The sequence below is a fragment of the Myxine glutinosa genome, chromosome 8, assembly GCF_964187855.1.
Source record: "Myxine glutinosa chromosome 8, kmMyxGlut1.1, whole genome shotgun sequence".
Classification (NCBI taxonomy): domain Eukaryota; kingdom Metazoa; phylum Chordata; class Myxini; order Myxiniformes; family Myxinidae; genus Myxine; species Myxine glutinosa.
In genome coordinates this window covers 69418572-69445260 of record NC_136268.1, presented here as the reverse complement: position 1 = coordinate 69445260, position 26689 = coordinate 69418572, and the positions used below count along the sequence as shown (strand labels likewise).

At 51.4% G+C, this 26689-nt stretch overlaps 1 protein-coding gene across 1 annotated transcript in view; it reads left to right on the top strand.

The window, feature by feature from the left end:
• Positions 1-1691: 1691 nt before the first annotated feature.
• The window catches only part of LOC137432578 (putative oxidoreductase YjmC), a 48921-nt gene continuing 23923 nt past the window's right edge, over positions 1692-26689 (top strand). The window contains exons 1-4 of the mRNA XM_068124619.2: positions 1692-2462; positions 6562-6710; positions 7041-7229; positions 7389-7450. Coding sequence (XP_067980720.1) covers positions 2455-2462; positions 6562-6710; positions 7041-7229; positions 7389-7450 — 408 coding nt within the window. The 5' untranslated portion in view covers positions 1692-2454. The remainder of the gene's footprint in view (positions 2463-6561; positions 6711-7040; positions 7230-7388; positions 7451-26689) is intronic.

Sequence of the window (26689 nt, the reverse complement as noted above, 5' to 3'; positions counted from 1 at the left end):
ACTGACAAGTCACAATTGAACACAAGCTGCCCAGAACAACGGGCAGAACTGCCAACGCACTTAGGCTGTGGCAGCTTACGCACGATGTCTTGCAGTTCAAATCCTGCTTCATCCTTTGGGTTTGGAACAAACACTGGGTTGTCAGATCCAACTTTCCCAGCAACCTTCTGCAGGAAGACACCTTCAAACTGAAATTCCTCTCCATTCAGTACATCAACCCGAGCAATGTAATGCACAAATCTTGATTTGCCAGCACATTTGCTCGAGCTTTGCTCGGAGCGCTTGAAATGGAAGCACGGCAAGGAATGCTCCCCGGGGAGTGGAGATGGTACACCCAGTGTGGTGCAATGCATCCAATGACCGGGGTAATAATATGGTATTCTGTAAGCGCTTTGAGCCTTTGGGGAAAAGCGCATTATAAATGCTAATTATTATTATCTCCACCAACATGAGTTGGTAAGTTGAGCCAGACCCTACGGGGCAAGTTGAGCCATGGCTCAACTTGCCCTGCAGGGTCTGGCTCAACTTACCCCAGTCTGAACTTTCTGAGATGTCTCCACATACACACATATTCTATGCATCCATCGTATTAAAGTCTATGACAAGAATGGAGACACATACCTGGACTAACAATTGTCATCTGATATCCATATTATATCTACTAGGGCGTGCCCGCACGTACGGGCACGCCCGTACGTGCTTGCCCGTACGTGCGTGCAAAAAAACATGCGTGCAAACAACAACAACAAAAAACTTTGAAACCACGTGGCAGTAACGACCACAGAACCCCCCCCCCTCTATTTACATGAAATGGTTTGGTCCATTCGCAACGACCACAGAACCCCCCCCCCCCCCCCCCTCTATTTACATGAAATGGTTTGGTCCATTCGCAAAGCAAAGCGAACGGCTTGCGAGTACGGTGACCATACCTTGGGAACCACTTGTCCGATTAATTTCAAACCTTGAAAAGGCACATCCTCGGGTCCCCAGCAATATACCTGGCAAGTTTCAAGTATATCGGACCGGTAGTTGTCGAGAAACAGCGGTCGCATACATACATACAGACAGACAGACACACACACACACACAGAGATTACTGGAATTATAGATAGATGCTGCATATGGAAGAAACGTGAACTTACCTGTTTTACACCTTTTTACTTTTATGGCTGAAAATTTGATTTTTCCCTCTGCAACACTGGTTTCTGTTTCAATTTAGAAAACAATATGGCAGAATTTGGAGTTATGCAATGGGGCATCTATAGATGGCGCCACCACAAAGTCTGACTCATTCATAACTGGCTGGGGGGTGGTGGCTCAACTTACCCCTATGCTCAACTTGCCCCGCCTTCCCCTACGCAGCCTGTGGATGTTGGTTGCATCATTTTTTCTGGAAGCTGATAGCTGTGCTGCTGATGCGGTGCCCCCCCATTACCAGTCATCTTGTACTCCTTTTGCCGACCTCGGAAGGATGACAGGCTGAGTCAACCCGCCTGGTGTTAATTCAACGGTTTGACAGAGGCTCGAACACAGGACCTTAATATCTCAAGCCAGACACCTGAACCGTTGAACTAACACCAGAGTTAGAGTATTTATCATACTATAGCGTTTATGGAAAGTGTCAACAATGAGCTGTGACGGAATCTGGAGAGGAAGGGAGTGCAGACATTGTACTGAAAGGGAGTGCAGACATTGTACTGAAGGGGAGTGCAGACATTGTACTAAAAGGGTGTCTTGTGTGTGTGTTTGTGCGTGTTTGTGTGTGTGTTTGTGCGTGTTTGTGCGTGTTTGTGTGTTTTTGCGCGCGTGTGTGTGTGTTTGTGTGTTTGTGCGTGTGTGTGTGTGTGTGTTTGTGCGTGTTTTGTGTGTTTGTCTTTGTCTTTGTGTTTGTGTGTGTGTTTTTTTGTGTTTGTGTTCGTGTTTGTGTGTGTGTGTGTGTGTGTGTGTTTGTTTGTGTGTGTGTGTTTAGGTTTGTGTGTGTTTGTGTTTTTGGTGTGTGTGTGTGTTTGTGTGGTGTGTGTGTGTGTCTGTGTGTTTGTGTGTGTTTGTGTGTGTGTGTCTGTGTATGTGTGTGTGTGTGTGTCTGTGTGTGTGTGTGTGTGTGTGTGTGTGTGTGTGTGTGTGTGTGTGTGTGTGTGTGTGTTTAGTAAGTCGTACAGCGACGCCCTTTGAACTGTTTGCGAAGCAGTCATGGTTGAGCCGAGGGAGGAAGGAATACACGAAAGATCGGTACCGTAACAATAACGGAACCAGAGGGGGTGTTCTGCTCCAGCTACACTCACTGTTGTTGTCACTGTCCGAACGCGTTTCGGACGTGGCACGTGGAACTGTTGGGCGGCGTTGTGGGCGGGGCCACAGTCAATACTGCAGGGTGCGGTGTGACAGTTCTTTGGATCCGTTTCACAATCGAATCGCTTGGAAAGCTGGTGTTTGCAACGATCCGAAGTGGGGAAAATGTCGAGGTAATGTTTTAATAGAAAGACCGTGCTCGGTCTGCCGTGAGTAGGAAAGATATGTACGTGTTTTCTTCCGCTTGGACTGGGGCGCAGGTACCTTTACATGCACCAGGTGCTGAGATAGCAGCGATTGCGTAAAACATTGTTAAAAGTTGCATTGCGTGGCCGGGGGAAGCATCTCTTTGCTCGCGTGACCAGAGGAAGTGTTGCTTTCATGGAATGGCCGGGGAAGCAGGGGAGTGCTGCTTTGCTGAAGTGGCCGGGGAAGCATCGCTTGGCTCGCGTGACCAGTGGGAGCGTTGCTTTCATGGAATGGCCGGGGAAGCATCGTGTGGCCGGGGAAGCATCATGTGGCCGGGGAAGCATCGCTTGGCTCGCGTGACCAGTGGGAGCGTTGCTTTCCTGGAGTGGCCGGGGAAGCAGGGGAGTATTGCTTTGCTGGAGTGGCCGGGGAAGCATCGTGTGGCCGGGGAAGCATCGTGTGGCCGGGGAAGCATCGCTTTGCATGTGTGACCAGGGGGAGTGTTGCTTTACTGGAATGGCCGGGGAAGCATCGTGTGGCCGGGGGAAGTATCGCTTTGCTCGCGAGACCAGGGGGAGTGCTGCTTTCCTGCAGTGGCCGGAGAAGCATCGTGTGGCCGGGGAAGCATCGTGTGGCCGGGAGAAGCATCGCTTTGCTCGTGTGACTAGGGGGAGTGTTGCTTTACTGGAATGGCCGGGGAAGCATCGTGTGGCTGGGGGAAGCATCGTGTGGCCGGGGAAGCATCGTGTGGCCGGGGGAAGCATCGTGTGGCCGGGGAAGCATCGTGTGGCCGGGGAAGCATCGTGTGGCCGGGGAAGCATCGTAAGGCCGGGAGAAGCATCGCTTTGCTCAAGTGACCAGGGTGAGTGTTGCTTTACTGGAATGGCCGGGGAAGCATCGTGTGGCTGGGGGAAGCATCGTGTGGCCGGGGAAGCATCGTGTGGCCAGGGGAAGCATCGCTTTGCTTGCGTGACCAGGGTGAGCGTTGCTTTCCTGGAGTGGCCGGGGAAGCATCGTGTGGCCGGGGAAGCATCGTGTGGCCGGGGGAAGCATCGCTTTGCTCGTGTGACCAGGGGCAGTGTTGCTTTAATGGAATGGCTGGGGAAGAATCGTGTGGCTGGGGGAAGCATCGCTTTGCTCGTGTGACCAGGGTGAGCGTTGCTTTCATGGAGTAGCCAGTGAAGCAGGGGAGTGCTGCTTTCCTGGAGTGGCCGGGGAAACATCGTGTGGCCGGGGAAGCATCGTGTGGCCGGGGGAAGCATCGCTTTGCTCACGTGACCAGGGGGAGTGTTGCTTTCTTGGAGTGGCCGGGGAAGCATCGTGTGGCCGGGGGAAGCATCGCTTTGCTCGCGTGACCAGGGTGAGCGTTGCTTTCCTGGAGTGGCCGTGGAAGCAGGGGAGTGCTGCTTTCCAGCAGTGGCCGGGGAAGCATCGTGTGGCCGGGAGAAGCATCGCTGTGCTCGCATGACCAGGGGGAATGTTGCTTTACTGGAATGACCGGGGAAGCATCCTGTGGCTGGGGGAAGCATGGTGTGGCCGGGGAAGCATCGTGTGGCCGGGGAAGCATCGTGTGGCTGGGGAAGCAATGTGTGGCCGGGGAAGCTTTGTGTGGCCGGGGAAGCATCGTGTGGCTGGGGGAAGCATCACTTTGCTTGTGTGACCAGGGGGAGTGTTGCTTTACTGGAATGGCCGGGGAAGCATCGTGTCACTGGGGAAGCATCGTGTGGCCGGGGAAGCATCGTGTGGCCGGGGAAGCATCGCGTGGCTGGGGGAAGCATCGTTTTGCTCGTGTGACCAAGGTGAGCGTTGCTTTCATGGAGTGGCCGGGGAAGCAGGGGAGTATTGCTTTGCTGGAGTGGCCGGGGAAGCATTGTGTGGCCGGGGAAGCATCGCTTTGCATGCGTGACCAGGGGGAGTGTTGCTTTACTGGAATGGCCGGGGAAGCATCGTGTGGCCGGGGGAAGCATCGCTTTGCTCGCGAGACCAGGGGGAGTGCTGCTTTCCTGCAGTGGCCGGAGAAGCATCGTGTGGCCGGGGAAGCATCGTGTGGCCGGGGGAAGCATCGCTTTGCTCGCGAGACCAGGGGGAGTGCTGCTTTCCTGCAGTGGCCGGAGAAGCATCGTGTGGCCGGGGAAGCATCGTGTGGCCGGGAGAAGCATCGCTTTGCTCGTGTGACCAGGGGGAGTGTTGCTTTACTGGAATGGCCGGGGAAGCATCGTGTGGCTGGGGGAAGCATCGTGTGGCCGGGGAAGCATCGTGTGGCCGGGGGAAGCATCGTGTGGCCGGGGAAGCATCGTGTGGCCGGGGAAGCATCGTGTGGCCGGGGAAGCATAGTGTGGCCGGGGAAGCATCGTGTGGCCAGGGAAGCATCGTAAGGCCGGGAGAAGCATCGCTTTGCTCGCGTGACCAGGGGGAGTGTTGCTTTACTGGAATGGCCGGGGAAGCATCGTGTGGCTGGGGGAAGCATTGTGTGGCCGGGGAAGCATCGTGTGGCCAGGGAAGCATCGTGTGGCCGGGGAAGCATCGTGTGGCTGGGGAAGCAATGTGTGGCCGGGGAAGCTTTGTGTGGCCGGGGAAGCATCGTGTGGCTGGGGGAAGCATCGCTTTGCTTGTGTGACCAGGGGGAGTGTTGCTTTACTGGAATGGCCGGGAAAGCATCGTGTCGCTGGGGAAGCATCGTGTGGCCGGGGAAGCATCGTGTGGCCGGGGAAGCATCGTGTGGCCGGGGAAGCATCGTGTGGCCGGGGAAGCATCGTGTGGCTGGGGGAAGCATCGTTTTGCTCGTGTGACCAGGGGGAATGTTGCTTTACTGGAATGGCTGGGGAAGCATCGTGTGGCTGGGGGAAGCATCGTGTGGCCGGGGAAGCATCGTGTGGCCGGGGGAAGCATCGCTTTGCTCGCGTGACCAGGGTGAGCGATCCTTTCCGGGAGTGGCCGGGGAAGCATCGTGTGGTCGGGGGAAGCATTGCTTTGCTCGCGTGACCATGGGGAGTGTTGCTTTCCTGGAGTGCCCGGGGAAGCATCGTGTGGCCGGGGAAGCATCGTGTGGTCGGGGGAAGCATTGCTTTGCTCGCGTGACCATGGGGAGTGTTGCTTTCCTGGAGTGCCCGGGGAAGCATCGTGTGGCCGGGGAAGCATCGTGTGGCTGGGGGAAGCATCGCTTTGCTCGTGTGATCAGGGGGAGTGTTGCTTTACTGGAATGGCCAGGGAAGCATCGTGTGGCCGGGGAAGCATTTGTGTGGCCGGGGAAGCATCGTGGGGTTGGGGGAAGCATCGCTTTGCTCACGTGACCAGGGGGAGTGCTGCTTTTCTTGAGTGTTTGCTGGAGTAGCAGGGCTGGGGAGCAGGATGGGGGGCAGGAGGGTTGTGTGATCATTTTGGCTTCTGAGGAGGATTTGAAATATTTGGAGCTTGTGTTCCAGCAATGCTTCCACATGTGCAGCCCGTGCGTAAACACAATCTTTAAGCAGAAGAATGTGGAACATTCTGATTCTGGATCTTATTAAAAAGTTGGGGTGATATGAGAGGGTTTACGGTTATGAGAGAATTTGGGGTTAATGAGTATGGGAGCATTGAGATTGTGCAATCCATGAACCCCTAAACCCAGACAGTTCTGCCTTTTTCCATTGGTAGCAGTTTCGGGTCCATCCCAATCCCACATTGCTTTCTCCGAGTAAACAGGTTGGGCGTGGTACATCGTGTCACCTTCCTTAAAGGACATCAATGAGTCTTTGTGCTTACATTCTGATCTTTATCTGATAATTTTGTTGGGACGAGCTCGGTTTGCAGTTTAGAATGCAAGTCCTTCAGCCGGATTTAAACCCACAACCTCTCGGAGCGCTCCACCGTCCTCGGTTTGGTTTCACGCGCTCTTGCTTCTCGAGTTGCTCACAGCTCGCGAATGCTTCCTGCTGCACCGACTTTGCATTATTTGCCTCCGAGATGATCCTTCACACTCTAGATATCCACCTACACCTTCCCTGTCCTTGGCATGTACATTCGGCTGGTTAGTTGTTTGTACATTGTACAGTTGTGCACTGCAAGCCCCCTTTTTCAATTTGATATGCTGAGTGTGTTTCACAGATGCCATGTGAGCAAGAGCGATGCAGCTCATTTCATCCAGCAATGCATGGAGGCTGCGGGCAGCAACGCAGCACACGCCAAAGCTCTTGCCGACGTGCTGGTGGAGGGAGATTACAGGGGGCATTTCAGCCACGGACTCAACCGCTTGGGTGAGGACGCAGTTGGTTATCGAACACTGCGTCCACAGATACCTAAATTAATTTTAAACGTGGATCGGTTGCAAACTCCTTAAATACTGCAAGGAGTGCTACGGAGAATGCAGATGAAGTGCATTTTGTTGGAGAATCTTTTGTAATCCTTTTTGAAATGTCAATTTACTCGTATTTCTTAATTTGAGCATCTCCAGCTCGTTTGATTTCCTTTGTTTGCCCCTTATTTGCATTGTGTTGCATCTCAAAGCAGACAGATACCTTGAAGAAGCTTCGCTTGAAATGCCCAGAACATGGTGAAACCTGTCTACCTTCCCCTTGACCGTTCAGATATGTACGTGAAGGACATTCAGACGGGGATCTGCTCTGCTCAGGGAGAACCAATTATTGAGAAAGAGACTGCAGCTACAGCACTGGTGGACGGGAGAAATCTCCTGGGCCCTGTGGTTGGGAATTTCTGCATGAACTTGGCCATTCAAAAGGCCCAGGAGGCCGGCATTGGCTGGGTAGTAGCCAAAGGTGTGACTGTGAGGACTGATCAAAATGGATCAAACTAGTAATGACTGACCAGGCCCTTTATGAATGGGTTGGTCATAACCAATACAAATGTGATTTTTATATTTTTTATTTTTTTCTAATGATTGATTATTTTTATTTTATTCTTGTGATTCTTTCCAGGTTCAAACCACTATGGAATTGCTGGATTTTACTCCATGCAGGCCCTGAAGCATGGAATGATCGTAAGAATCCTGATTTACGAGCTAGGGATTATAACATGAAGCAACAGTATCCTAATGCCTTTTTGTTTTGCATTGATGCGACTCTTCTTCCTCTTCTCTTCTTCTTCCCTTCTGATGGTACCAAGCTCCAGCCCTGCCTAGACCACGATACTCCTCCACTACCCTCTGTCCTCGGCCAACTCTCTCCACTCTCCAACCACCCCCCACCTTACTGTTATCCCTCCGCACACAATCCTCCCATCTCAACCATGGTCTATGTCTTTTCTCCTCCTATCTTGATCCGTCAAGCTATCCGCTCCCTTTTCCATTCTCACTTCCCATATCCGCACCAAGTGTCCAGCCCATCTCAGCCGGAATTTCACCAATCTCCTCGTCAAGCTCATCTGGATGCAAATCTTCTCCCTCAGTTCATCCACTCTCCTTCTATCCACCCTCTTCACTCCCACAACTTCCTGACCCAGTTGTTATCGCAAACCTGCAGCCTCTGTTGTTGTATCTCTGTCAGTGCCACCACCTCCAAATCGTAAAGGTAGGCCTGCAATACACATGACATTAGAACCTTTCCTTTTAATTTCCTTGAAATCTTTCTGTGTGCCATTACTCCCTCCTCCACACATTTGCACCAACCTGAATCCTCTGCACCTCTGCCTTCTGTTACGGGGTACACAGCAAAATCTCCTGGTCTCGGTATCCCCCGAACCCCGAGAGGAACCCTGGCAGAAAGATATAGATGTTATTCCATGTCGAAATCAATCACTACTGAAACCATCCCTGAAATCCTCAAAGGAAACAATCCAAATCAATAAGGAAACCACACCAATGGTTATCAACAAAAGAATATATTAAAAATCACACGGGAATAATACAATACAATAAATATCTTAAGATGGGAACGTAACCCCAAACTTACGGCCCTCCCAGGAAATGGAACCGAGCCCTCCGCAATGTCTCTATACCCCTCCAAGGCGAAGTTGATGCGCTCCGGCAATTGTTGAACCAATGTCCGATCAAGAGCAGCTGAGGCGTAGACGGCCGAAGCGACACAGAAGTCACGTGGTCCAACACCCAGCACTCGCGGTAGAAAGGGAAATCTCCAAAGACGCGCGCGTACACATTTGCCGTTCAATCAGCGAACCGCAGGGCAATCTTCAGACGCCGCTTTATTGCACAGCCGTCCCCGGCAAACCACCGGAGGATAAGCCCACCCGACACGACACAAAACCTGTTCTGCTGAAGGTAGCGCGCGGGACAAAATGGCGGACGGCTCTCACTCGAGCCGCGGCCTTGAGGCGAAGATTCTCCGGAATTTCACACTTGTACCTGGCTTCGCAGGCTTTTCCACAACTCCGGCGATAACACCGATGGCCCGAGATTCCTTGCAAGGACTCAAAGTTCACTCGCCATGTACGCTCGACCAGGCTAGGTACGGAGCTTTTTCAGCACGCCTTTCCCTCCTCATGACTTCTTCTTCTTCCCTCTTTTTCTCTTCCGGGCACGATCCGATTTCCTGTCTCATTTTTATCATGAGCGCTTTTAATCTTTTAACCACAATAACCATTTCCGTTAAACAACAATACCCATAATACTTAGAACCCACAATAATAATAATAACAGCAATAATAATAATACATGCCGAATCCGTAACACTTCCACCCCTCAAGAAAGAAAGTTTGAACACAGCGAAACTTTCTTTGCCGGCAAACTCTTTAAACCAACAAAAGTAAACTCACAACCAAATCATCAATTCCCGTGAGCAACAACAATCAATATTTCCCCAGAAATAAAGTAACAAGATTTCACACAACCCACAGAGATTTCCAACGTTAATTCCCTCTGGTCAAGGCATCAGCAACGACATTGTGCCTTCCCTTTACATGTTCAATTTCCAAGTGGAACCCCTGCAAAACCAAACTCCATCTCATCAACCTCTGATTTTTACTTTTAGTTTCTTTTGAATGAAGGTTAAGGGGTTGATCAAAAATCCAAAGTCAAGCAAATCGATAGCACTTTTCCCAGGAGGCCAAGCTGAGAGCCAGGTTCCATGGTGGTTGGGTGGTGAGGCCTGGACATATTCACTACATGGACGCCTTTAGGAACGTGGCGTTCACGGTTCATCCGTGTAGGAATCTTGGCTCGGCTGCTCCGCAGCATTCAGTGCTTCAACTCTTTCTAACTTTCCTAACAATCACGGTTGGACCACTTGTCACAGTAGTCACCTGAATGGCGGTCTCCTTCTCGGCCACCGCTCTGATAATCCTTCCTTCGGGAGCTGCCATAACTCTGGAAGCCTCCATAATAATATCGATTGCGGCCACCACCACTACTACTCAGTGGTCCTCCTCTGTAGCCCCCTCGACCCCGAGGAAATGCCTTCCCTACTGTGATGGTCCGACCATCAAACTCCTTGCTATTCAGATCCTTTTCTGCAACTCTGGCGTCCTTTGAGTTTTCAAACGTGACAAAGCCAAACCCTCTTGACTTTTGTGTCTCCCTGTCTTTTATCAGCAGCACTTCCAAAAGCGGTCCATATTTGCTGAAGGCAGACTCCAGAACATCTTCCTTTGTTTTGAAGTTCAGTCTCCCTACAAAGAGCATGCCAATATTGCCTCCATCCCTGATGTGCGTGTGCTGACACTTAGTTTCAGGGTATTTCCTCTTCTCTTCAGGGCGCTTCCTACTAGGCTTTTCAACAAACATCGGGTTACCAGAAACTTGGCCACCGGCCAAATCATTCCCGATAACAAAAGATACTCCTTCTACAGGAAGAGTGGCTTGTAAACCGACGGTGACCGGTCCTGACCAAATCGGACTCCAAATGGATGACATGAAGTGGAGCACTAACACAGCCACCAATCCCCTGTAAACGAACACTATCACCAGTTGCCGTCTCCTCGGACAATGGCAAGATGCCTTCAAGCATTAAAGATTGATGTGCTCCTGTGTCCCTCAATACCCTAACAGGTCTCCGGTTAGTCGAGGCTCCATCCAGTGACACAAACCCCTCTGAAATAAATGGTTGGTAACCCTTTTGAGGGTGATTTCTCACAATAGCCATTGCATTTGGAGTCGTACTAGTCGAACTCCGCTCATGATTTTCCTTTCCCAGAGCATAACAGTGGGACATCAAGTGTCCAGGTTTATGGCAAAAAGCGCAAGTAGGCCCGGAGGAGAACTTCGTGGTCTGCCAAGGCATGGGGGCGGCGGTCTTCCTTGAGCCCCCCGGACGATAGGTCTGTCTTGGAACCGCAGTCTTCTGATTTCTAGAAGTCGTGGTATCAGAGTGGTCCTCATTTTCATCTCAAGGCCGCCCCCATGAATTTTCGTTCTCCGCCCCTGACGTACGTTAGCTCCCCTGGCTAGGTCTGGGCGAGAAGTTCGGTTTGTGGAACCCCATCCTGTGTGTTAAGGCATAGTCATCTGCCATGGTTGCTGCCTCATACAGCTTTGGTACTTTCCTTTCCTCCAGATGAACTTTAATGTCCTCGTGGACACACTGTTGGAATTCCTCCACCAGGATCAATTGCCGCAATAGTTCGAAGTCTTTCCCAACCCCTTTTGAATCACACCACCTATCAAACATGGTTTCTTTCATTCTGGCAAACTCCACATGGGTCTCACTCTCCCTCCTCCTGGCATTCCGGAATTTTTGCCGGTAAGCTTCCAGGACCAATTCATAGGCCTTGAGAATGTTTTTCTTCAAAATCTCATAATCTGCACATTGGTCAATCGGTAAAGCCGAATAAATATCTTGAGCTTTACCCACCAGAACACTTTGCACTAATATGGTCCAGGACCCCTCAGGCCAGTTTAGCAGTTGAGCCACCTTCTCAAAGTGTGAAATTTTTTTTGCTACCTCCTTTTCATTGAAGGGTGGAACCAGCCTCACATGTCTGCCAACATCCCAGGTGTTCTGACTAGTTGTCGAACCAGTCGGCATGGATGGTACCTCTCCTCGTTCTCTCATTACATCCTGCTCCTTGAGTCTAATTTCCTGCTGAAGCGCCATTTCACGGTCCCTTAACTCCCTGTCGGCTTTTCTCTCCTCTGCTTTTTTCTCCTCTAACCTTTCCTGGAGTTCTCTTTCAACTCTCCTTTCCTCTGCTTGTTTCTCTTCTCTTCTCTCTTCTGCTTTCCTTTCCTCTGCTTTTAACCTTTCCTGGAGTTCTCGTTCCACTCTCCTTTCCTCTGCTTTTTTTTCTTCTAACCTTTCCTGGAGTTCTCTTTCCTGTTCTGCTCTTTCCTTTTCTGCTTTCCTTTCCTCTGCTTTTTCCCTTTCCTGGCTCTGTAATTGCATCTTCAGTTTCCGGAGCTCCACATTTTCTTGTTCTTCTGGTAACCAATCGCAGGCTACCTCTTCCCATGTTCCTAATCCCACCATAGATTGTAGCACCACTGTCTGCATCTCTGCCTTCTTCATATTAGTTCGGACCTCCAAGCTAAAATGTTTGGCCAATTTCCAGAGGCCCGATTTTACTAACGCTCTGAACTGTGCTTCACTAGGGGTCACTGCAAACCTCTCTGCGTCAAACTCCATGGTGACTATTGTTAACACCTGTTAACCTTCACACAAGAAATGTAAAAAAAAAAAAAAAATTTTTTTTTTTTTTTGAAAAAATTGGGAATGTTGGAACAAGTTCCAAATTTGGGAATTCTGGGAATGTTTGGGAATTCTTCCCCGGACTAAATCTAGGGAATTTTATATCCCGGACGCAGACCCAATTTCGAGCCCACGAGTCAATTGGACGAGCCCCCAATTTCTGTTACGGGGTCCTCTGCAATCTCCTGGTCTCGGTAACCACCGAACCCCGAGAGGAACCCCGGCAGAAAGATGTAGATGTTATTCCATGTCGAAATCAATCACTACTGAAACCATCCATGAAATCCTCAAAGGAAACAATCCAAATCAATAAGGAAACCACACCAATGGTTATCAACAAAAGAATATATTAAAAATCACACGGGAATAATACAATACAATACAATACAATAAATATCTTAAGATGGTAACGTAACCCCAAACTCACGGCCCTCCCAGGAAATGGAACCGAGCCCTCCGCAATGACTCTGTACCCCTCCAAGGCGAAGTTGATGCGCTCCGGCGATCGTTGAACCAATGTCCGATCAAGAGCAACCGAGGCGTAGACGGCCGAAGCGACACAGAAGTCACGTGGTCCAACACCCAGCACTCGCGATAGAAAGGGAAATCTCCAAAGACGCGTGCGTACACATTTGCCGTTCAATCGGCGAACCGCAGGGCAATCTTCAGACGCCGCTTTATTGCACAGCCGTCCCCGGCAAACCACCGGAGGATAAGTCCACCCGACACGACACAAAACCTGTTCCGCTGAAGGTAGCGCGCGGGACGAAATGGCGGACGGCTCTCACTCGAGCCGCGGCCTTGAGGCGAAGATTCTCCGGAATTTCACCCTTGTACCTGGCTTCGCAGGCTTTTCCACAACTCCGGCGATAACACCGATGGCCTGAGATCCCTTGCAAGGACTCAAAGTTCACTCGCCATGTATGCTCGACCAGGCTAGGTACGGAGCTTTTTCAGCACGCCTTTCCCTCCTCACAGCTTCTTCTTCTTCCCTCTTTTTCTCTTCCGGGTCACGATCCGATTTCCTGTCTCATTTTTATCATGAGCGCTTTTAACCTTTTAACCACAATAACCATTTCCCTGAAACAACAATACCCATAATAATTAGAACCCACAATAATAATAATAACAGCAATAATAATAATACGTGCCGAATCCGTAACACTTCGACTTAGCATCCACGGTCACTGTTCCCCCAGATACTCAAACCGATTTCCCTGTCTGATCTCCTTCCCCTCTAAACTGATATTCATTTATTTTCTTTGCTGCCCGACCCATATCACCTCAGTCGTCTCCATGCTCATCTTCAGCCCATGCTTCCCAAATGCTTCCTTCCACTCCCCCAGTACTTCCTGCATCTCCCGCCTACTCTCCACCACAACAGCCAGATCATCCGCATACAACATCTTCACCAGAATTCCCATCATGTTTACCCTTCCTCCTTACCAATTCCATCACCATGACAAACAGGAGTGGGCTGAGAGCGCTTCCCTGCCTCAAACCGATGTTCACGCTGAACTCCTCCAACATCACAGGACCAACCAAAACTCTTCCTTTCATTCCCTTGTACATCCCTTACACCAACATAACTTCTGCTACCTTTACTCCCATCCATCTCAGTGTTGCCATCACCATCTCTCTTGGGACAGTGTCGTAGGCCTTCTCCAGCTCCACAAATCCCAATTCCATTTCACCCTGTACCCGCCAACCTTTTCTCCACCAGGTGTTTCAGGGTGAATCTCCCATCCATCGTGGGAGGAGCAAATGGGTGTCACTCCGACTGACAATGCCGGCAAATGGGCGTCACTCCTACTGACAATGCCAGCAAATGGACGTCACTCCTATTGACAATGCCAGCAAATGGGCGTCACTCCTACTGACAATGCCAGCAAATGGGCGTCACTCTTACTGAAAATGCCGGCAAGTGTGCGTCACTCCGACTGAAAATGCTGGCAAATGGGCATCACTCCTACTGACAATGCCAGCAAATGGGCGTCACTTCTACTGACAATGCCAGCAAATGGGCGTCACTCCTACTGACAATGCCAGCAAATGGGCGTCACTCCTACTGAAAATGCTGGCAAATGGGCGTCACTCCCACTGAAAATGCCGGCAAATGGGCATCACTCCCCCTGAAAATGCCGGCAAATGGGCGTCACTCCGACTGAAAATGCCGGCAAGTGGGCGTCACTCCTACTGACAATGCCGGCAAATGGGCGTCGCTTCCCACTGAAAATGCCGGCAAATGGGCATCACTCCTACTGAAAATGCTGGCAAATGGGCGTCACTCCCACTGAAAATGCCGGCAAGTGGGCGTCACTCCAACTGAAAATGCCGGCAAATGGGCATCACTCCTACTGACAAAGCCGGCAAATGGGCGTCACTCCTACTGAAAATGCCGGCAAATGGGCGTCACTCCAACTGACAATGCCAGCAAATAGGGGTCACTCCTACTGACAATGCCGGCAAATGGGCGTCACTTCTACTGAAAATGCTGGCAAATGGGCGTCACTCCTCATGAAAATGCCGGCAAATGTTCGTCACTTCGACTGAAAATGCCGGCAAATGGGCGTCACTCCTCATGACAATGCCGGCAAATCGGTGTCACTCCTCCTGAAAATGCCAGCAAATAGGGGTCACTCCTACTGTCAATGCCAGCAAATGGGCGTCACTCCTACTGACAATGCTGGCAAATGGGCGTTACTCCTACTGACAATGCCAGCAAATGGGCGTCAGTCTTACTGAAAATGCCGGCAAGTGTGCGTCACTCCGACTGAAAATGCCGGCAAATGGGCGTCACTCCTACTGACAATGCCAGCAAATGGGCATCACTCCTACTGACAATGCCAGCAAATGGGCGTCACTCCTACTGAAAATGCCAGCAAATGGGCGTCACTCCTACTGACAATGCCACCAAATGGGCGTCATCCTACTGACAATGCCAGCAAATGGTCGTCACTCCTACTGACAATGCCAGCAAATGCGCGTCACTCCTACTGACAATGCCAGCAAATGGGCGTCACTCCTACTGACAATGCCAGCAAATGGGCGTCACTCCTACTGACAATGCCGGGAAATGGGCGTCACTCCCACTGAAAATGCCGGCAAATGGGTGTCACTCCTACTGACAATGCCAGCAAATAGGGGTCACTCCTACTGACAATGCTGGCAAATGGGCATCACTCCTACTTACAATGCCAGCAAATGGGCGTCACTCCTACTGAAAATGCCGGCAAGTGGGCGTCTCTCCCACTAACAATGCCGGCAAATGGGCGTCACTCCTCATGACAATGCCGGCAAATGGGCCTCACTCCTCCTGAAAATGCCAGCAAATAGGGGTCACTCCTACTGACAATGCCAGCAAATAGGGGTCACTCCTACTGACAATGCCGGCAAATAGGGGTCAATCCTACTGACAATGCCGGCAAATGGGCGTCACTCCTACTGACAATGCCGGCAAATGGGCATCACTCCAACTGAAAATGCCGGCAAATGGGCGTCACTCCGACTGAAAATGCCAGCAAATGGGCGTCACTACGACTGACAATGCCAGCAAATGGGCGTCACTCCTAATGAAAATGCCAGCAAATGGGCGTCACTCCCACTGAAAATGCCGGCAAATGTGCGTCACTCCCACTGAAAATGCTGGCAAATGGGCGTCACTCCTACTGACAATGCCGGCAAGTGGGCGTCACTCCCATTGAAAATGCCGGCAAATGGGCCTCACTCCGACTGACAATGTCGGCAAATGGGCGTCACTCTGACTGAAAATGCTGGCAAATGGGCGTCACTCCGACTGAAAATGCCAGCAAATGGGTGTCACTCCTACTGACAATGCCAGCAAATGGGCGTCACTCCTACTGACAATGCCAGCAAATGGGCGTCACTCCTACTGACAATGCCAGCAAATGGGCGTCACTCTTACTGAAAATGCCGGCAAGTGTGCGTCACTCCGACTGAAAATGCTGGCAAATGGGCATCACTCCTACTGACAATGCCAGCAAATGGGCGTCACTTCTACTGACAATGCCAGCAAATGGGCGTCACTCCTACTGACAATGCCGGCAAGTGGGCGTCACTCCTACTGACAATGCCGGCAAATGGGCGTCACTCCTACTGAAAATGCCGGCAAATAGGGGGTCACTCCTACTGACAATGCTGGCAAATGGGCATCACTCCTACTGAAAAGGCCGGCAAATGGGCGTCACTCCAACTGACAATGCCAGCAAATAGGGGTCACTCCTACTGACAATGCCGGCAAATGGGCGTCACTCCTACTGAAAATGCTGGCAAATGGGCGTCACTCCCACTGAAAATGCCAGCAAATGGGCGTCACTCCCCCTGAAAATGCCGGCTAATGGGCGTCACTCCGACTGAAAATGCCGGCAAGTGGGCGTCACTCCTACTGACAATGCCGGCAAATGGGCGTCGCTTCCCACTGAAAATGCCGGCAAATGGGCATCACTCCTCCTGAAAATGCTGGCAAATGGGCGTCACTCCCACTGAAAATGCCGGCAAGTGGGCGTCACTCCAACTGAAAATGCCGGCAAATGGCCATCACTCCTACTGGCAAAGCCGGCAAATGGGCGTCACTCCTACTGAAAATGCCGGCAAATGGGCGTCACTCCAACTGACAATGCCAGCAAATAGGGGTCACTCCTACTGACAATGCCGGCAAATGGGCGTCACTTATACTGAAAATGCCAGTAAATGGGCGTCACTCCTACTGAAAATGCTGGCAAATGGGCATCACTCCCACTGAAAATGCCGGCAAGTGTGCGTCACTCCAACTGAAAATGCCAGCAAATGGACATCACTCCTCCTGAAAATGCCGGCAAGTGGGCGTCACTCCCACTGACAATGCCGGCAAATGTGCGTCACTCCTCGTGACAATGCCGGCAAATGGGCATCACTCCTACTGACAATGCCAGCAAATGGGCGTCACTCCCACTGGCAATGCCTGCAAATGGGCGTCACTCCTCATGACGATGCCGGCAAATGGGCGTCACTCCTCGTGACAATGCCGGCAAATGGTCGACACTCCTACTGTCAATGCCAGCAAATGGGCGTCACTCCTACTGACAATGCCAGCAAATGGGCGTCACTCCTACTGACAATGCCAGCAAATGGGCGTCACTCCTACTGACAATGCCAGGAAATGGGCGTTACTCCTACTGACAATGCCGGCAAATGGGCGTCACTCCTACTGAAAATGCCAGCAAATAGGGGTCATTCCTCCTGACAATGCCGGCAAATGGGCGTCACTCCTACTGACAATGCCGGCAAATGGGCGTCACTCCAACTGAAAATGCCGGCAAATGGGCGTCACTCGGACTGAAAATGCCAGCAAATGGGCGTCACTCCTACTGAAAATGCCAGCAAATGGGCGTCACTCCCACTGAAAATGCCGGCAAATGTGCGTCACTCCGACTGAAAATGCCGGCAAATGTGCGTCACTCCGACTGAAAATGCCAGCAAATGGGCGTCACTCTTACTGAAAATGCCGGCAAGTGTGCGTCACTCCGACTGAAAATGCTGGCAAATGGGCATCACTCCTACTGACAATGCCAGCAAATGGGCGTCACTTCTACTGACAATGCCAGCAAATGGGCGTCACTCCTACTGACAATGCCAGCAAAAGGGCGTCACTCCTAGTGACAATGCCGGCAAATGTGTGTCACTCCTACTGACAATGTCAGCAAATGGGCGTCACTCCTGTTGAAAATGCCGGCAAGTGGGTGTCACTCCTACTGACAATACCGGCAAATGGGCGTCACTCCTAGTGACAATCCCAGCAAATGGGCGTCACTCCAACTGACAATGCCGGCAAATGGGCGTCACTCCTAGTGAAAATGCCAGCAAATGGGCGTCACTCCTACTGAAAATGCTGGCAAATGGGCGTCACTCCCACTGAAAATGCCGGCAAATGGGCGTCACTCCCCCTGAAAATGCCGGCAAATGGGCATCACTCCTACTGAAAATGCTGGCAAATGGGCGTCACTCCCACTGAAAATGCCGGCAAGTGGGCGTCACTCCAACTGAAAATGCCGGCAAATGGGCATCACTCCTACTGACAAAGCCGGCAAATGAGCGTCACTCCTACTGAAAATGCCGGCAAATGGGCGTCACTCCAACTGACAATGCCAGCAAATAGGGGTCACTCCTACTGACAATGCCGGCAAATGTGCGTCACTCCCACTGAAAATGCTGGCAAATGGGCGTCACTCCTACTGACAATGCCGGCAAGTGGGCGTCACTCTGACTGGAAATGCTGGCAAATGGGCGTCACTCCGACTGAAAATGCCAGCAAATGGGTGTCACTCCTACTGACAATGCCAGCAAATGGGCGTCACTCCTACTGACAATGCCAGCAAATGGGCGTCACTCTTACTGAAAATGCCGGCAAGTGTGCTTCACTCCGACTGAAAATGCTGGCAAATGGGCATCACTCCGACTGACAATGCCAGCAAATGGGCGTCACTTCTACTGACAATGCCAGCAAATGGGCGTCACTCCTACTGACAATGCCGGCAAGTGGGCGTCACTCCTACTGACAATGCCGGCAAATGGGCGTCACTCCTACTGAAAATGCCGGCAAATAGGGGGTCACTCCTACTGACAATGCTGGCAAATGGGCATCACTCCTACTGAAAAGGCCGGCAAATGGGCGTCACTCCAACTGACATTGCCAGCAAATAGGGGTCACTCCTACTGACAATGCCGACAAATGGGCGTCACTCCTTCTGAAAATGCTGGCAAATGGGCGTCACTCCCACTGAAAATGCCAGCAAATGGGCGTCACTCCCCCTGAAAATGCCGGCTAATGGGCGTCACTCCGACTGAAAATGCCGGCAAGTGGGCGTCACTCCTACTGACAATGCCGGCAAATGGGCTTCGCTTCCCACTGAAAATGCCGGCAAATGGGCATCACTCCTCCTGAAAATGCTGGCAAATGGGCGTCACTCCCAATGAAAATGCCGGCAAGTGGGCGTCACTCCAACTGAAAATGCCGGCAAATGGCCATCACTCCTACTGACAAAGCCGGCAAATGGGCGTCACTCCTACTGAAAATGCCGGCAAATGGGCGTCACTCCAACTGACAATGCCAGCAAATAGGGGTCACTCCTACTGACAATGCCGGCAAATAGGCGTCACTTATACTGAAAATGCCAGTAAATGGGCGTCACTCCTACTGAAAATGCTGGCAAATGGGCGTCACTCCTACTGAAAATGCTGGCAAGTGTGCGTCACTCCAACTGAAAATGCCAGCAAATGGACATCACTCCTCCTGAAAATGCCGGCAAGTGGGCGTCACTCCCACTGACAATGCCGGCAAATGTGCGTCACTCCTCGTGACAATGCCGGCAAATGGGCATCACTCCTACTGACAATGCCAGCAAATGGGCGTCACTCCCACTGGCAATGCCTGCAAATGGGCGTCACTCCTCATGACGATGCCGGCAAATGGGTGTCACTCCTCGTGACAATGCCGGCAAATGGTCGACACTCCTACTGTCAATGCCAGCAAATGGGCGTCACTCCTACTGACAATGCCAGCAAATGGGCGTCACTCCTACTGACAATGCCAGCAAATGGGCGTCACTCCTACTGACAATGCCAGCAAATGGGCGTTACTCCTACTGACAATGCCGGCAAATGGGCGTCACTCCTACTGAAAATGCCAGCAAATAGGGGTCACTCCTACTGACAATGCCGGCAAATGGGCGTCACTCCTACTGACAATGCCGGCAAATGGGTGTCACTCCTACTGACAATGCCGGCAAATGGGCGTCACTCCAACTGAAAATGCCGGCAAATGGGCGTCACTCCGACTGAAAATGCCAGCAAATGGGCGTCACTCCGACTGACAATGCCAGCAAATGGGCGTCACTCCTACTGAAAATGCCAGCAAATGGGCGTCACTCCCACTGAAAATGCCGGCAAATGGGCGTCACTCCGACTGAAAATGCTGGCAAATGGGCGTCACTCCAACTGAAAATGCTGGCAAATGGGTGTCACTCCGACTGAAAATGCTGGCAAATGGGCGTCACTCCGACTGAAAATGCCAGCAAATGGGTGTCACTCCTACTGACAATGCCAGCAAATGGGCGTCACTCCTACTGACAATGCCAGCAAATGGGCGTCACTCTTACTGAAAATGCCGGCAAGTGTGCGTCACTCTGACTGAAAATGCTGGCAAATGGGCATCACTCCTACTGACAATGCCAGCAAATGGGCGTCACTTCTACTGACAATGCCAGTAAATGGGCGTCACTCCTACTGACAATGCCAGCAAAAGGGCGTCACTCCTAGTGACAATGCCGGCAAATGTGTGTCACTCCTACTGACAATGTCAGCAAATGGGCGTCACTCCTGTTGAAAATGCCGGCAAGTGGGCGTCACTCCTACTGACAATGCCGGCAAATGGGCGTCACTCCTACTGAAAATGCCGACAAATAGGGGTCACTCCTACTGAAAAGGCCGGCAAATGGGCTTCACTCCAACTGACAATGCCAGCAAATAGGGGTCACTCCTACTGACAATGCCAGCAAATGGGCGTCACTCCTACTGAAAATGCTGGCAAATGGGCGTCACTCCCACTGAAAATGCCGGCAAATGGGCGTCACTCCCCCTGAAAATGCCGGCTAATGGGCGTCACTCCAACTGAAAATGCCGGCAAGTGGGCGTCACTCCTACTGACAATGCCGGCAAATGGGCATCGCTTCCCACTGAAAATGCCGGCAAATGGGCATCACTCCTACTGAAAATGCTGGCAAATGGGCGTCACTCCCACTGAAAATGCCGGCAAGTGGGCGTCACTCCAACTGAAAATGCCGGCAAATGGGCGTCACTCCAACTGACAATGCCAGCAAATAGGGGTCACTCCTACTGACAATGCCGGCAAATGGGCGTCACTCCTACTGAAAATGCCGGCAAATGGGCATCACTCCAACTGACAATGCCAGCAAATAGGGGTCACTCCTACTGACAATGCCGGCAAATGGGCATCACTTTTACTGAAAATGCCAGCAAATGGGCGTCACTTTTACTGAAAATGCCGGCAAATGGTCGACACTCCTACTGTGAATGACAGCAAATGGGCGTCACTCCTACTGACAATGCTGGCAAATGGGCGTTACTCATACTGACAATGCCAGCAAATGGGCATCAGTCTTACTGAAAATGCCGGCAAGTGTGCGTCACTCCGACTGAAAATGCCGGCAAATGGGCGTCACTCCAACTGACAATGCCAGCAAATGGGCATCACTCCTACTGACAATGCCAGCAAATGGGAGTCACTCCTACTAAAAATGCTGGCAAATGGGCATCACTCCCACTGAAAATGCCGGCAAATGGGCGTCACTCCCCCTGAAAATGCCGGCTAATGGGCGTCACTCCAACTGAAAATGCCGGCAAGTGGGCGTCACTCCTACTGATAATGCCGGCAAATGGGCGTCGCTTCCCACTGAAAATGCCGGCAAATGGGCATCACTCCTACTGAAAATGCTGGCAAATGGGCGTCACTCCCACTGAAAATGCCGGCAAGTGGGCGTCACTCCAACTGAAATTGCCGGCAAATGGGCGTCACTCCAACTGACAATGCCAGCAAATAGGGGTCACTCCTACTGACAATGCCGGCAAATGGGCGTCACTCCTACTGAAAATGCCGGCAAATGGGCATCACTCCAACTGACAATGCCAGCAAATAGGGGTTACTCCTACTGACAATGCCGGCAAATGGGCATCACTTTTACTGAAAATGCCAGCAAATGGGCGTCACTTTTACTGAAAATGCCGGCAAATGGTCGACACTCCTACTGTCAATGACAGCAAATGGGCGTCACTCCTACTGACAATGCTGGCAAATGGGCGTTACTCATACTGACAATGCCAGCAAATGGGCATCAGTCTTACTGAAAATGCCAGCAAGTGTGCGTCACTCCGACTGCAAATGCCGGCAAATGGGCGTCACTCCAACTGACAATGCCAGCAAATGGGCATCACTCCTACTGACAATGCCAGCAAATGGGCGTCACTCCCACTGGCAATGCCGGCAAATGGGCGTCACTCCTCATGACGATGCCGGCAAATGGGTGTCACTCCTCGTGACAATGGCTGCAAATGGTCGACATTCCTACTGTCAATGCCAGCAAATGGGCGTCACTCCTACTGACAATGCCAGCAAATGGGCGTCACTCCTACTGACAATGCCAGCAAATGGGCGTCACTCCTACTGACAATGCCAGCAAATGGGTGTCACTCCTACTGACAATGCCGGCAAATGGGCGTCACTCCTACTGAAAATGCCAGCAAATAGGGGTCACTCCTACTGACAATGCCGGCAAATGGGCGTCACTCCGACTGAAAATGCCAGCAAATGGGTGTCACTCCGACTGACAATGCCAGCAAATGGGCGTCACTCCTACTGAAAATGCCAGCAAATGGGCGTCACTCCCACTGAAAATGCCGGCAAATGTGCGTCACTCCGACTGAAAATGCTGGCAAATGGGCGTCACTCCGACTGAAAATGCTGGCAAATGGGCGTCACTCCTATTGAAAATGCCGACAAATGTGCGTCACTCCAACTGAAAATGCTGGCAAATGGGCGTCACTCCGACTGAAAATGCTGGCAAATGGGCGTCACTCCGACTGAAAATGCCAGCAAATGGGTGTCACTCCCACTGACAATGCCAGCAAATGGGCGTCACTCCTACTGACAATGCCAGCAAATGGGCGTCACTCTTACTGAAAATGCCGGCAAGTGTGCGTCACTCCGACTGAAAATGCTGGCAAATGGGCATCACTCCTACTGACAATGCCAGCAAATGGGTGTCACTCCTACTGAAAATGACAGCAAATGGGTGTCACTCCTACTGACAATGCCAGCAAATGGGCGTCACTCCTGTTGAAAATACCGGCAAGTGGGCGTCACTCCTACTGACAATGCCGGCAAATGGGCGTCACTCCTACTGAAAATGCCGCCAAATAGGGGTCACTCCTACTGACAATGCTGGCAAATGGGCATCACTCCTACTGAAAAGGCCGGCAAATGGGCGTCACTCCAACTGGAAATGCTGGCAAAGGGGCGTCACTCCCACGGAAAATGCCGGCAAATGGGCATCACTCCCCCTGAAAATGCCGGCTAATGGGCGTCACTCCAACTGAAAATGCCGGCAAGTGGGCGTCACTCCTACTGACAATGCCGGCAAATGGGCGTCGCTTCCCACTGAAAATGCCGGCAAATGGGCATCACTCCTACTGAAAATGCTGGCAAATGGGCGTCACTCCCACTGAAAATGCCGGCAAGTGGGCGTCACTCCAACTGACAATGCCAACAAATAGGGGTCACTCCTACTGACAATGCCGGCAAATGGGCGTCACTCCTACTGAAAATGCCGGCAAATGGGCGTCACTCCAACTGACAATGCCAGCAAATAGGGGTCACTCCTACTGACAATGCCGGCAAATGGGCATCACTTTTACTGAAAATGCCAGCAAATGGGCGTCACTTTTACTGAAAATGCCGGCAAATGGTCGACACTCCTACTGTCAATGCCAGCAAATGGGCATCACTCCTACTGACAATGCTGGCAAATGGGCGTTACTCATCTATCTATAATTCCAGTAATCTCTGTGTGTGTGTCTGTGTGTTTGTCTGTGTGTTTGTCTGTGTGTTTGTCTGTGACCGCTGTTTCTCGACAACCACGGGTCCGATATACTTGAAACTTGCCAGATATATTGCTGGGGACCTGAGGATGTGCCTTTTCAAGGTTTCATATTAATCGGAGAAGCAGTTACCGAGCTATGTCCAAAAAACGATTCAACCAATCAGAGAGCAGCGAGCTATCACGTGTGCCGAACGTGGCGAACAGACTCTGCCTCGGATGGCACATTTGAGAGCGTATTCATTTATTTCACGTTGGCAAACTATGTTGGCACTATGTTGGCGTTAAACTATGTTTTAAAACTAATTAAAACTAATTTGCGATTCATCGTAACTGCGATATGCGACCTTCCGGACAGTCAAATGAGGACGTCACTTCCGGACTTACGGATAGTCATAGTGACGACGTACTGATGCTGAACGTGGCGAGCAGACGCTGCCTCGGACGGCACATTTGAGAGCGTATTCATTTATTTGACGTTGCAATCTGTGTTGATTGTTGTAAGGTACGATCGATTGTAGTACACGTTTATAATAACTCTGCCGATACAGGCCCGATTAACTGCAGCGCCATCCGAGCTGCGGCGTCGGGACGATACATTCATTGTACGGTCACATCACGCACTTACGGGCACGCCCATGGGCCCATGGGCACGCCCATGCATGCATGGGCGAAGACATTTTTTTTTTTTTTTTTGGCAAGGAACGGGCACCCACGTACGGGCACGTCCTAGTACTGACAATGCCAGCAAATGGGCGTCAGTCTTACTGAAAATGCCGGCAAGTGTGCGTCACTCCGACTGAAAATGCCGGCAAATGGGCGTCACTCCAACTGACAATGCCAGCAAATGGGCATCACTCCTACTGACAATGCCAGCAAATGGGCGTCACTTCTCCTGAAAATGCCGGCAAATGGGCGTCACTCCTACTGACAATGCCACCAAATGGGCGTCACTCCTACTGACAATGCCAGCAAATGGGCGTCACTCCTACTGACAATGCCAGCAAATGGGCGTCACTCCTACTGACAATGCCAGCAAATGGGCGTCACTCCTACTGACAATGCCGGCAAATGGGCGTCACTCCCACTGAAAATGCCGGCAAATGGGTGTCACTCCTACTGACAATGCCATCAAATAGGGGTCACTCCTACTGACAATGCTGGCAAATGGGCGTCACTCCTACTTACAATGCCAGCAAATGGGCGTCACTCCCACTAACAATGCCGGCAAATGGGCGTCACTCTTAGTGACAATGCCGGCAAATGGGTGTCACTCCTACTGACAATGCCAGCAAATGGGCGTCACTCCTCCTGAAAATGCCAGCAAATAGGGGTCACTCCTACTGACAATGCCAGCAAATAGGGGTCACTCCTACTGACAATGCCGGCAATTAGGGGTCACTCCGACTGAAAATGCCGGCAAATGGGCGTCACTCCTACTGAAAATGCCGGCAAATGGGCGTCACTCCAACTGACAATACCAGGAAATCGGGGGTCAATCCTACTGACAATGCCGGCAAATCGGCGTCACTTCTACTGAAAATGCCAGCAAATGGGCGTCACTCCTCCTGAAAATGAAAGCAAGTGGGCATCACTCCCACTGACAATGCCGGCAAATGTGCGTCACTCTTCGTGACAATGCCGGCAAATGGGCGTCACTCCTACTGACAATGCCAGCAAATGGGCGTCACTCCTCCTGAAAATGAAAGCAAGTGGGCATCACTCCCACTGACAATGCCGGCAAATGTGCGTCACTCTTCGTGACAATGCCGGCAAATGGGCGTAACTTCTACTGAAAATGCCAGCAAATGGGCGTCACTCCTCCTGAAAATGAAAGTAAGTGGGCATCACTCCTCGTGACAATGCCAGCAAATGGGCGTCACTCCTCCTGAAAATGCCAGCAAATAGGGGTCACTCCGACTGACAATGCCAGCCAATAGGGGTCACTCCTACTGAAAATGCCGGCAAATGGGCGTCACTCCTCCTGACAGTGCCAGCAAATGGGTGTCACCACTATTGACAATGGCAGCAAATGGGCATCACTCCTACTAACAATGCCAGCAAATGGGCATCACTCCTACTGACAATGCCAGCAAATGGGCGTCACTCCTACTGACAATGCCAGCAAATGGGTGTCACTCCTACTGACAATGCCAGCAAATGGGCGTCACCACTACAGACAATGCCAGCAAATGGGTGTCCCTCCTCCTGACAATGCCAGCAAAAGGGCGTCACCACTATTGACAATGCCAGCAAATGGGCATCACTATTACTGACAATGTCAGCAAATGGGCGTCACCACTATTGACAATGCCAGCAAATGGGCGTCACTCCTACTGACAATGCCAGCAAATGGGTGTCACTCCTACTGACAATGCCAGCAAATGGGCGTCACCACTACAGACAATGCCAGCAAATGGGTGTCCCTCCTCCTGACAATGCCAGCAAAAGGGCGTCACCACTATTGACAATGCCAGCAAATGGGCGTCACTCCCACTGAAAATGCCAGCAATGGGCGTCACTACTACTGACAATGTCAGCAAATGGGCATCACTCCTACTGACAATGTCACCAAATGGGCATCACTCCTACTGACAATGCCCGCAAATGGGCGTCACTCCTCCTGACAATGCCAGCAAATGGGCATCACTCCTACTGACAATGCCAGAAAATGGGCGTCACTCCTCCTGACAATGCCAGCAAATGGTCGTCAAAACTACTGACAATGCCAGCAAATGGGCGTCACTCCTACTGACAATGGCAGCAAATGGGCATCACCACTTTTGACAATGCCAGCAAATGGACATCACTCCTACTGACAATGCCAGCAAATGGGCGTCACTACTACTGACAATGTCAGCAAATGGGCGTCACCACTATTGACAATGCCAGCAAATGGGCGTCACTCCTACTGACAATGCCAGCAAATGGGCGTCACTACGACTGACAATGTCAGCAAATGGGCGTCACTCCTCC